Source organism: Gracilinanus agilis, chromosome 4 (assembly GCF_016433145.1).
Source record: "Gracilinanus agilis isolate LMUSP501 chromosome 4, AgileGrace, whole genome shotgun sequence".
Lineage (NCBI taxonomy): Eukaryota > Metazoa > Chordata > Mammalia > Didelphimorphia > Didelphidae > Gracilinanus > Gracilinanus agilis.
In genome coordinates, this window is record NC_058133.1 from 422823453 (window position 1) to 422836351 (window position 12899).

At 40.0% G+C, this 12899-nt stretch overlaps 1 protein-coding gene across 1 annotated transcript in view; it reads right to left on the reverse strand.

Annotated features, from left to right (window-relative positions):
* Positions 1-12899, reverse strand: part of EZR (ezrin) — a 71042-nt gene that overhangs the window by 18615 nt on the left and 39528 nt on the right. Inside the window, exons 4-7 of the mRNA XM_044671788.1 lie at positions 6635-6730; positions 5025-5299; positions 4060-4143; positions 2516-2662 (exon numbers count right to left, since the gene is read on the reverse strand). Of these exons, the coding sequence (XP_044527723.1) occupies positions 2516-2662; positions 4060-4143; positions 5025-5299; positions 6635-6730 (602 nt within the window). The remainder of the gene's footprint in view (positions 1-2515; positions 2663-4059; positions 4144-5024; positions 5300-6634; positions 6731-12899) is intronic.

Sequence of the window (12899 nt, forward strand, 5' to 3'; positions counted from 1 at the left end):
TATATGTGGCTTGAAAAACCTGTTTGGACAACCATGGCTCTATTACAAAACCTCATCCCTTCAAGAAACCAGTTCAAAGACTAGAGGCAGTCTCACTCTTCTCCAATCCCATGGTGGGCACTCAGTTTTCCCTTTCATTTGTGTATGTCCTTATGATGGAGATGCCTCAATGATGGCTGAAAACCATCATTCCCTAACTTGAGTCTCTCTCACAGGGAAAGAGAAAATCATGAAACTTTTTTCCATATTGATTAAACCAAACTATCTTATGAAATAAAAAAATCTTTCCTTTCTGCTCCTCCATGATACTTAGATCACAGAAAATGAAGCTCACTTTAAGTGTGAAGGTTAACAAATGGGTGGAATTGGGAGAAAGTAAGCAAGGTACAAGGAGAGAAAAGGATTTGGAGTCAGGGGACCTGGGTTCAAATACTAATTCTACCACTTATGCCTGGGTGAAAAATGAGGGGGCTGGACTCAGGGACCTCTAAAAGTCTATTTCAGTTTGAAATCTGGAATCCTATTAATTCATCTGCAGCGGTAATTGGGAGGAATAGGGGGGAAAGGACAGAACCACACCTTTAGAACTATGGGACTCATCTTAGCCAATACCTTCATTTTACCGAAGGGTACACAAGGGGAGTAGCAACAATTTGGACCTGGGAGTAGCAATAATTCACATTTTTAAAGCCTCATCTACTTCAAAGGGTTTTTCTCAATAACCGTGAGAAGTCAGTACAAGTAGTATTATTCCCATTAGACAGATAAGGTCAATGAGGCCACTAACTGTCAGTGCCAGGAGTGAACAAGTCTTCAGACTTTTCTCATTAAACCATCCCACTTCCAGAACACTGACTCATTGGGAATCAGGAGCTATGATTCAGAAAACTATAGGACCATACAAAAGTAAATCTCTGAGCCCTGAACTCCCTCCCTTCTTATCTCTGCTTCCTGACTTCTTTAAGTCTCAGCTAAAGTCTTACCTTTTACAAGAAACCTTTCCAAGACCTTCTTCATCTCAGAGTCTTTCCCCTGAAACTATCCCCACTTTATTCTATGTATCTTGTTTGCACAAAGTTGTTTTCATATTGTCTCCCTTAGGGGCTTAAGAAAAATTAGGGCACACACACCTTATGGTGATCAAGCTTTGGCATGAAGGTTTCCAGCAGGAGAACCTATCATCTGACAAGGAAAGCTTTGGATAGTGTTGCTAAACTTTTTTCCTTATTGTTTCAATCAAGTCTAAGTCTGTCTCCTTACAATTTCCATTCATTGCTATTAGGGCAAGGAGAAGGCAATCAGCACATATTAAATACCTACTATATACAAGGCAAAACACTAGGTTTGGGTTTTTTATTTCTGGTCCAGACTTGGATTTCTTTGCAGGAATGGGTTATTATTTCATCAGTAAAGGGAATTTCCAGTGAGAAAACTCTCTCTACCAATATAAATTAGCAACTGCACACTTCTGAAAGCTTAAGTGACAATCACTACCAGGCAACTAGTACATTAAGCAGGACTTTCTGATTCTCATACTATACCATACTTCCTCTCCATCATTAGAGATAAAAAACAAAACAATAACAAAAAAAAACCTGAACCTTATAAGCAAAATAATGAATATATTACTATATATTATATGAATGATAATATATTACTATGTTATATAAATGATAATATATAATAATATAAATGAGCTAACACTCAAAAGTTTAGAGCATTTAGGTGAAGTGGATATTTTATATTGACACAATAATTTATGTAGCCTTTAGGGTCTCTGATAACTCTTTAAATATTAGATGGTAAGTTTCTTGAGGGCAGGGATTGTCTTTTGCATCTTTTTTGTATTGCTGGAACTTAGCATAGTGCCTGGCACATAGTAGGAGCTTCATAAACATTTACTGATCAATTAGCATAAATTTGATAAAAAGAGTTGGCCTCATAGAGAACCTTCAGGCTCTGGCCTCTATGTAAGGTTTGCAGAAACTATTTGGGTGGCACTTATACCTCTTAAGTTTGAGTGGCTATATCCTATTCCATGGAGAAAGAAAGGAGCAGGAAACCTTGCACTGATAAGAGTCAACCTGACCCAAAACCTCTCTCTTTGTGCCCAATTTCACAGGTTTCCTAGAATGACTCTTCCTTAACTCCCCCCTTGTCTTCCTTCAACAGTTGGGTCTAATAGAATTTGATCTAAATATTAGTAGATATACTATGCTCCCCCACCCCTCCACATAAAGTCAACAGTCTCAACATTTCAAGATATTGCATGTACCACACACACTTAATATCCAAAGCCCGAAGGAAAGAAAGTAGTGCCCGAAAGGTCTCTGTCAGTCTCTGATGCACGCCCATCAACAGAGTAAAAACAGACCTTTCAAGAACTATCCTTGCCCTGGGCCACCCCAAAGTTGAACCAAGGTCTTCTTGCAGCCACATTCAGGACTGCTAATTTCCCATCTGTTCCCCATTCCTACTACCCCATCAGCTCAAAAGCAGAAAAGTTTCAACTCACTTATCATCCTTCTCATAAATATTCAGCCCCAGGGCATCCACTCCAAGCCAAAGGTCTGTTCCTTTTTTGTTTTTTATCTCAAAATAATTGATTCCATACATCTCCAAGTCTTGAGCAATCTTCAGATATTCCAGCATGGCATTATCTCTAGTGGGGAGGAGATTAAAACACACACAACACTAGATTAGTATAGAATTAATTTTACACAGCAATCCCAAGAAGAAACGGATGAGTTTTGGTAGTTTTTTGTTTACTGGTCATCTCCTGCCCCGATCCCCTCTACTTAGCACTCAGGAAGAACAAAGAAGATATCAGAATAGGAAGGACCTCAGGTGGGCAGGAATCAATGGTGGAAAAGCACAGACTGCTATAACTTTGGATACACAGTATGAATGGTGCTATCCATCCCTAATATAGTCAAGGATTAAATGAAAAAGAACAGAACCTCACAGATGTCTTTGTAGACAGACAGAATGGTCTTTATTAAGTGACATGGCATTATCTTTGCTGAACTAGCAGATTACTTCTTCCCTGGCCTGTATGCCTAGGCTATAATTCCAGGGTCCCCGAGGCTTTCTTCATTTACTATTGCTGACCAGTCCATTGGCTGCTTTTCCTTGTTCACTCCCTCCCCAACCCTCAAACTACTTGAGTCATATGGGTTCATCCAAACGGGTGCCATAAGCAGTAAGTTATAGCTGCCAGGAACCTCGCAAGCAACACCCCCTCTTTTAAGCCCTCCGAGCCTGGCATTGAACAGAAAAATGCTGCCAATGCATGAAAATAAGGAGTTCTTGGACGATAAATCACATCAGGAAACCAAGCAACACACCATTTAGAATCACAACAATGGCTAGAATGCTGAAGGTCACTGTAAGGGGGATGTTTTTGCTGAACCGTTTTTCTTTGTTACAATGAAGATGAGATTTCCAGAAACAACTGTGATGGAAGAAACTGAAGGTATCAATAAGACTTACTTAAACAACACCAGGGGCTGGGCTTCTCTTGTCCATGAAACATTTTTGTTTCTCTAAGATCAATGCACTTTTTAGGGGTTCTGCTTTGTCCAATAAAAACTCAGGAGGAGGCAACTATCTTGCATTTCATGTAGGAGCAAACCAATACCACTTAAGCAGCAGAGAAAAACAGGGCAACAATGTTTTGTCGTGGGGGAAGAAACTTCTGTATTATTTGAGATGCTTAGATTTTTTTTTCCCCCCTGCCCTAAAAAAAAAAAATACCAAAGAAGGAAGGGCAGCCTGGGAAGGAGCTTTCCTCGAATTATATGTAAAGGCTGGTCCCCAGGCTAGCACTATAATTTAATTATGAAAAATACATTTTAAAAAACCACAACAAAACAAATGCCCTACCAGTTACATTAAAACTTTTAATACCTTATTAGGCATTAGGACTGGAAAACAGTTCAAGAGCCTCCTAGAGCTAATTACTCTGAGATCCCTAACTAAAGTCACATGGTAAAGAAGATTAACTGGAAGGGCTAGAGATGACCTAAATACCAGTTTGTACTACAACCCAGCACTCACTTAAGCATCCCACGGTGTTCAGCATGCCACACCTGGATCCGATCCTCCCACTGTTCTCTGGAGAGCTTGTGTTGGTCCATTACTCTGAAATACAAAAATACGGAAACTGAACTTTCCCCCTCTTTTCTTTCCCTTCCTTTCTACTTTTTAATGAAAGGATGGTGAAAACTATGAAATCTCTCTCTCCTTTCCCACCTCCAGACAAATCTTTATTTTCCTTCAGCTAAAAGTCTAAGAAGCTTCTGTTGCTACCTTGGAACATACTAAATTGGGAGTCAGAACAGAGACATACAGCAGTTTAGAGTCTCTTTTCACAGTTGTCAGCTCAAACCTGCCCCAATGATGTTTGAAAAATTTCAGTGGTCAGCAATGACGTTTTTTTTTTTTTCCTCTAGAGAGGAATGAGGCTATAAAACCCACAGAGAGAAAATGAGGGAGAAGGGAGGAAACTCTGAGATGAAACAAAGCAAATTTAAGCAGGGATTTAAGGGGTCTCCACCATCAATATTTCTAGAGTGCTAGTCTCTTAGAAGAAATGTGACTAAGTTAATTCAATCCAACATTTATTAAGCATTAACCAGTGCAAGGGACTGTGCCTGGCCCTGGGGATTCTCTACCGTTAAGGAATTTACATTCCTGTTAGGGGATTCAAGACAGTGATGAGTAGAAGAGGTCACACCTACTTCCCACCCACTGTAATTTCCACAAGGACAAGATATTTTTCCTTTCTGGTTATTTTTTTCCTCCCACTACCTGAAACTATGCTAAAAGCAGTCAACAACCTCTTCACAAAGTACACTTTGTGGGCTGGGATAGTCAAAGGTCCAGAGTGACTCATTTCAAAAACGTACAAAACCCAGAAGTCGGTGGAGACCCAACCCTGGCCCCGCCACTCCCAATAACTATCTTTGACACAGGATGACACAAGTGAATGATGAACACTAATATGGCCTGGGTACTATTACCTTTGAGGGATCAAACGTTCAGAGCTAAGGTAGCCAGACTTGTGCACATCTTTATTATAATCGCCAAACTTGGCTTGAACGGCGTAGGACCCCAGGAGCACAGCAGTCTCGGGTGGGCAGTAGATTTCATCACTTAGGATTCCATCTTTCACTTGGAGGAAGAACAACTTCTGGGTGATGTCTTGGATCAGCTCCTCAGGCACATCCTCTGGGTAGAACTTGGCCCGGAATTTGAACTGGAGGGGGCTCTCCTTTCTGACTTCCTGAGCAGAGACCTGGGCAAGAGAAACCAAACCCCCTTCAAATTCAAATGATCAAATTCTAGACTTCAGAATACATAATCTGTGCAATAATGGGCATGCCCAAACACATACTAACAGGTCTTCTAAGATTAGATTTTTTTTCAGAACAAGAGTTATCCTTTAAAGGGGTTTTGAGGATATCAAGTCCTGCTCTCCACCAAAAAGAAAAAATTCTGAAAAAAGTTCAGCCTGCCTTTGTGCTTTCACTATACATTCATCGAGGACCCATCAGAGGTCTCCTTCTGGTTTATTGGCCAACTCTTCTAGCGCATGAGTGCAGGGCTTGAAATAGCCCTTGGGAGGCTTTATCTAGTCTAGTCCAACACCTTTCACTTTACAGATGAGGAAATTGAGGCCAAGAGAGAGGCCTCAAGATCCAAAGGCAAGCCCTAATTTGGAAGCTCCCTTAGGATGCTAAGGTCATGGGAACTGCCCAGGATGGGCAAGGTGGACAGCTTGTCCCTGGGCTCTAGAACTTTTTCTTTAAGCCTAATGACTCTCCTCTTTCCCCATTTTGCAAGTAGATGAGCAACCCAAATTTTGTTATAGTATATTATGCTAAACTTTGAGGAAATATGCTATTGGGGGGAAATGGATTTTTACCTTAAGAAATGGCTTAGGGAAAATCACCCCTATTAATGTTTAATTGACTTTATTCCTGATCTGCTAAAAATAAGAGCAAATTTTCCTCAAATCTTTGGGTATAATTAAGCCAACTTGAGCAAAAAGGTGCAAAGCTAATATGTTTTTATAAAATATTACCCAAAAACCCCCAGTTTTGTTTTTTTTTTAATCTTTCCATTAGCTTCTCTGGCACATTCTAATTAAAATGAACAAACAGGAGGTTGCTAGGGGGCTCAGTGGATTGAGAATCAGACCTAGAGACAGGAGGTCCTGGATCCAAATTTAGCCAGAAACATTTCCTAGGTGTGTGAACCTGGGCAAGTCACTTAATCCCCACTGTCTATCTCTTACTGCTCTTCGGCTTTGGAAAGACAGAAGAAGAGTTACCCTTCCCCCCCCAAAACCCAAAAAACCAAGAAGCCCAAGGTCAAATAAAAGCTGTACAATAAAACACCACACTGACTTGGTTAGTGAAGCAGGGAATTAAGATACATAAGATATCTAATTCCCAGGACTCCCAGTTCTCTGGAAATCTGCAAGTCAAATTTTTTTTTAAAGTCTTTCAGACAAATGGAAAGCAGAAGGAGAACAAAGTGCTCAGGTTTCCCTCATCAACAGTCAATGTCAAATCAGCAAGCCAACACACCCAGGTTAACAATCTGTAAATAGTTAACCCTCATTTACCTTTTTATCAAGCTTCAGCCAGGTTGGAAATCCTTTATTATCCACATATTGGAGGCCAAAGTACCATACTTCCCGAAGGCCAATGGTCTTAACCACCTGGAAAAATAAATGTGGAAACCAGTTAAGGAGGGATGCCTCTCCCAAATGGGCAGAATTGACCAGATAGGCATCATAAGATACAGTTTTCCTAGAGTTAGTCCAATTCCTAAGAGAATAACCAGCCTGACAGGCTGACTTGTTCCCCAGGTCTAAGACATGCTTGTGTGCTTCTGGTTGTGACTCTGCTTGTCAGCCAGTCAGTCCAGGAATCTGACAACTATGTCTAGGGAAAGGAAGAAGAAGCAAGTGTTGGAGAGGCAGGAAACAGATGGTGGCACATTTCCAGGGTGCTGATGCTGAGGGCTGGGAGAGAGGCAAGCTCAGTTTTATATTCACCAAGAGGTGACGGGCAGATTTTTGGCTTCTGGGTTCCTGGGAAGTGAAATAATGACCATGCAGTGCCAGGAACTTCATTATCTAGTGTGGGAGGGGAGGGGGGAAGGGAAGGATTCAATCCTGATTTAAAGTAAAGGCCTGTTTTTGATTAACCTGATGAATCATTAAAAAAAACATCTTTATGGTACTATTGAAGAAAAGAAAGTCTCTTGCAATCTGATTCATAGGGAGTGTTGCACCAGCTACTACTGTGCATGCATAGCTGAACGTGTTTTTTGTGGGGGAGAGGAACTGAAACAGGGAAAGACCAAACTGCAGGACACCCATTCAGCATATTCCAATATAGACTTCTGGGAAATGTGATCTGTGGTCAGTCCAGGCTATGAGTACATTCTGACAAGCTAAAAAACTACTCAATTTTTTTTCTGCACTAAATCAATAAGCACTTTGAAAATACTATAACCTACAAAGAAAAGTCTTACTTAAGGAAAATATTTTTATATGTATGTCTGTTAAGAAATAATGCAAAGGGGGGCAGCTGGGTAGCTCAGTGGATTGAGAGCCAGACCTAGAGATGGGAGGTCCTAGGTTCAAATGTGACCTCAGACACTTCCCAGCTGTGTGACCCTGGGCAAGTCACTTAACACCCATTTCCTAGCCCTTACTACTCTTCTGGAGTATTGACTCCAAGATGGAAGGTAAGGGTTTTTAAATTTAAAAAAGAGAAAGAAAGAAAGAAAGAAAGAAAGAAATAATGCAAGGAGGCAGCTAAGGCTTCTCTCCTCATCCAGATTCATCTCACCTGCAAAGTAAGATGTTTGGAATCCCCAGAGTGCCTTCTAGCTCAAAAATGTTATTTAATTCTAGCTAGAAAAATGCATCATTAAAGTATAGGTTTATTCAGGGGTCATTCAAACTGTATGATTTCTTTTCTTTCTTTTTTTTTTGTCATTCCTTTTTGTAAAAAAAATATTTATTTTTAATGCTCTTTTAAAAATTTTTTGAGTTCTAAATTCTCTTCCTTCTACCCCTTCCCCTACTAGTTGGCAAGAAATGTATTATTTATCATACATGAAAAGTACATTATTTCTTTTTATTTAGAAACCTTTAGCTTCCATCTTAAAATCAATACTATGTATTAGTTTCCACGGCAGAAGAGCAGTAAAGGCTAGGCAACAGAGGCTAAGTGACTTGCCCAGACTCACAGAACAAGAAGTGTCTGAGGCCAAATTTGAACCCAGGACCTCCTGCCTCTAAATCCATTGAGTCATCTAGCTGCCTGCTTCATTATCTCTTAACAGACAAACATGAAACAATCACATTGTCCTAAGCACCAAGGAACACGTGGAGGGTTTCCATTTTAAACTTTCTGCAAAGCCCAAATTAAAAGAATTTTAAAGCTGGGTAGCATGATGGAAAAAAAGGCAAGTCTGGAGTTGGAACACCTGGGGTTCAAATGTGGCCTCAGACACTTCTTAGCTGTATGACCCTGGGCAAGTCACTTAACCCCAATTGCCTAGCCCTTGCTAGGCTTCTGTCTTAGAGTTGATACTAAGACAGAAGGTATGGGATTTTTTGGGGGGAAAAAATCCAAAACCAACTATTTATCTATATATACACAGCTAGTTTTTCATTTTCTTCTTTCCATCTTCACTAACTATATGGGCTTACAAAAAACTAGATCTCTCAACAATTTCTCCTCTGGAGGTTTGTGACTATCTAAGCCTTATATATTGAAGTTGATTATTTTTTAACTCCGGGGTAGCATGGTTATGTGACAATTGTGCACGCGCGCACACACCACACACACACACACACACACACACACACACACACACACACACTAATTTTATCTCTTTCTGTTGTTTGCTTAGCCTTACCCAAGACATTTTTTCCAATTCAGATTATCTACTTTATTGTGAATTAACAAACAGGTTTATATAAAATGGACCCTGACCTTAGTTAATACTTGTGAGTGATTTCAATAATGCTAAATACATACGCCTAATCAATGTATTCACATCCTGTAAGCTCTGAATTTAAAAAGCTATTCCAAACCTTTCTAACCAGTAGTCAAGTAGTTCACATTCTGCTACTTCAGAATTTTATTATATTATTCTCCTTTTTCCTCCAACACACAGTCCTTCCTATCTCCAGAAAACAAGAGTTCCTTTGACTCAATATTCCAAAACAAAATCAGAGCAAAATCTCACATTTAACTGCCTCATCTCTTATTTTTGACAAACGCCAAAACAAATTCCACCTTTTCCACAGGCATCAAGTCTTGCAGGAAATAGAAGCAAAAACATCCAAGAAGGAGTTAAGAAAATATGTATAACATTCTCTCTCTGGGGGCTTCAAGTAGCTTAAAAGAAACTGGCACCTGTTCCCTAGAAGCCTTTTCTATAGTGCGGCTTCTATTCGTTTCTGGAAATCTGCCTCAGATAACTAAAATGACTCTTTTTGGGGATGAGTCCAAAGTTGACGAGCTACACATTAAAGCATAATACTGGAGACCTGTATGGGAAAGCTTCCCATAGCAGCCTGCTTGAGCTGACTGAACAAGGGCATACTTGTTACCCATCTGGTATCTTGGGGCACAGAACACTATAAATTTCATTTAACACATTCATTGACCTAACCTCTAATTTGAGGAATATTTTAGTTCAAGATCTATCCTCCTCCTTCCATGGCTCCTGCCTGTACCTTCCCCTAAACAGGACATTTCCTCCATTAAAATCTGGTCAACTTGACTCCCATGCAAAACACAATACTGGAGGGTGATCATGAACATAATATGAAGCAGCTACAATGCACACAGTGGAAAGGTTCTGAGTTCAAATCTAGGCTCAGACACTAGTTGTAACCCTGAGCTATAGCACTAAACCTCTGCCTACCTTGGTCTCTTCTTCTATGAAATGGGAGTAGCAAAGGTTCAAATGATATAAAATTTATAAAGGACTTTTGCAAACCTTAAAGGGCTCTACAAATACTAGCTGGTGGTAATGGCAGTCGTAATAGTAGGGGAGGGGTGACCCTGGGCTAGCACTAAACCTCTACCTACCTTGGTCTCCTCCTTCCATAAAATGGTACGAGTAGCACCTGTTTCCCAGGTTTGTTGTAAGGTTCAAATGAGATAAAATTTGTAAAGGACTTTGCAAACCTTAAAGGGCTCTACAAATACTAGCTGGTGGTAATGGCAGTGGTAATAGTGGGGGAGGGTATTTCCTTCTTGCAGATGGCAATGCCTTTCTATCTAACCTCATTTCTGGTTTCCAAAAATTCTTTGGTAATGCTGGGAGAAAGGAAAGAGAGACTTTAAAAATGAACGAAGAATCAGTAATCTCGCCTGACAGAGACTACAGCCTTTCCATAACTAAGTGGACAATATTTAAGAGTGGCTGAGGCTGACAAGTTCATCATCCCATTGCCCATAGAGTGAGGAATCTCTTCCACTTTCCCCTTGCCTCTCTGTCTCTTCCCCTCTTTCCCCTCCCTACGCCCCTCTCCTCCCCACTCTTCCTTTAATCCCCTTAGCCAGGGCTAGTCCTCAGAGGACATATGTGGAATTCAGTCCTGGCTACTTGTGTCAAAGCCTTTCCAGCTGGTGGTACATATGTAAAGGTCTCTAATATAGGTCTTCTCTATATCACAATGAGGAATCAGGGGAGTTATCCAATATAAAAAGATGCTGCAAAGCAATCAAACTAGGAACAGAACAAGAACTCTATGAGCATTCAATCTGCACTCCCATCCTTTAATGAATTCTTTAACAAATTGAGTGTGTGTGTGTATTTAACTAAGGCTGTATATCCATATCCATTTGTAAAAAGGGAGAATAAAAAGGGTTTTGGCAGCAATATGTTTTTAAAACCCTTACCTTTAGTCTCAGAATCAACACTGTGTATTGGTTCCAAGGCAGAAGAGTGGTAAGGGCTAGGTAATGGGGGTTAAGCGACTTGCCCCCAGGGTCACACAGCTGGGAAGTGTCTGAGGGTAAGATCTGAACCCAGGACCTCCTATGCCGAGATCTCTATCCTCTGAGCCACCTTTGACAGCAATATTTTAAGAGATGGCTGGATTTTACGCATGACCTAAGTCTATAAAGAATATATTTTAAGTAGAAATACCAAGCACGTATAGACACTAGCATATATATCATAGCACAAAAAGGAAGAGGACAGTAATAATAAATTTTAGCAAGGGGTAGGCTACACTGGGTATTAGGATTTCCATTGAATCCTTCCCATTGAAGAAACTAAGGTTGCCACTCATAGCTAGGTGGCCTAAAGGGCTGGACTTGGAGGAAGTCCTGGAATCGAATATTGCTTCAGTCACTTATAAGCTATAGGATGCTGGGCAGGTCCCTTTACTTGTCTAAGTCATGACTGCCTCATCTGCAAAATGGGGATAATAACAGTACCTACCTCACAAGGCAATAGGACCAAATGGGATAATGTATGTAAAGTGCTTTGCAAACTTAAAAGAATTATGATGTTGCTTTGCAAATCTTAAAAGAATTATATAAGTGTTGGATTATTTTTTAAAATCAAAAAGGGTAAGAGTTGCTTGTAGAAACACAGCTAAATAAGGGTCAGGGCTGGAACTAGACCCTGACTCTTAATACCACAGCCACAAAAGAATGTTTGACCCATTAGACCAGCAGAACACAGCTCCTGAATGCTCAAAGAGGTTTTAGAAACCATTATCATAATCAGCAGACCAGTGAGGAAAGTGAATGAACCACCAGGATAAGATTTCTACTGGTATGGAATTCAAAGCAATTTTCTCTACACTGTCTAAATGCAGCCACAGACATCAGAGAGCTGTGAATGATGGCTTGTAAGATACCTGATAAAAAGAAAATCCTACTTCATCACCTTTTAGGAAAAGCACTAAAAAAATTTCTCCTCTTGAACTATGGATTTTAGGGCTGAACTTAGATCTTAAAAGGCCCTTTCCCCTTTTATTTTATAGGTAAGACAACTAAGGCCAAGTTAGGGTTCAGATCCATGTCTTAGATCATGTCTAATTCTAGTGCGCTGCCCACTACAATACACTGTCCCCAGTCTTTCAATAGAGTGGACTCCCATACCTGGGAGGGATATGTTCTGAAACCTAACACAAATGGCTGAAACCCAAAGAGATAAAAAAAAAATGGGAAAAGACCTGTTTGTTCAAAAATATTTATAGCTGCTCTTTCTGTGGTGGCAAAGAATTGGAAACTAAAGGGACATCCCTCAATTGGGGATAGGCTGAACCAATTGTGGTATGTGATGGTGATGGAATTACTATTGTGCTGTAAGGAATGATGAACAGGATGACTTCAGAAAGAGCTAGGAAGACCTCCATGAACTGATGCAGAGTGAAATAAGCAGAACAAGGAGAACATTATACACAATAACTGAAACACTGTGGAATGATCAAATGTGATACTTTGCTATTAACTGCAATATGATCCAGGATAATTCTGAGGGACTTATGAAAAAGAATGCTATCCCCCCCCTCTAGAGAAAGAACTGTTGGAGTAGGAAGGCAGATGAAAATAGATGATTTATCACTTGTTTATTTGAGTACATGATTTGGGGTTTTGGTTTTATAAGATTATTTACTTACAAAAATGAATAATATGGAAATGTTTTGTGTGATAATATATGTATAACCCAGATTGAATTGCTTGTCAGCTCTGGGAGTGGGGAGGAAAACAATATGAATCACATAACTATGGAAAACAAATATGGAAATTAGAATTTTCAAAAAATCTAAAAAATAAAACAAAATTGCAACCAGAAAAAACTAATGGCCAAAACAGTGAGCGTTAGCTGACCCC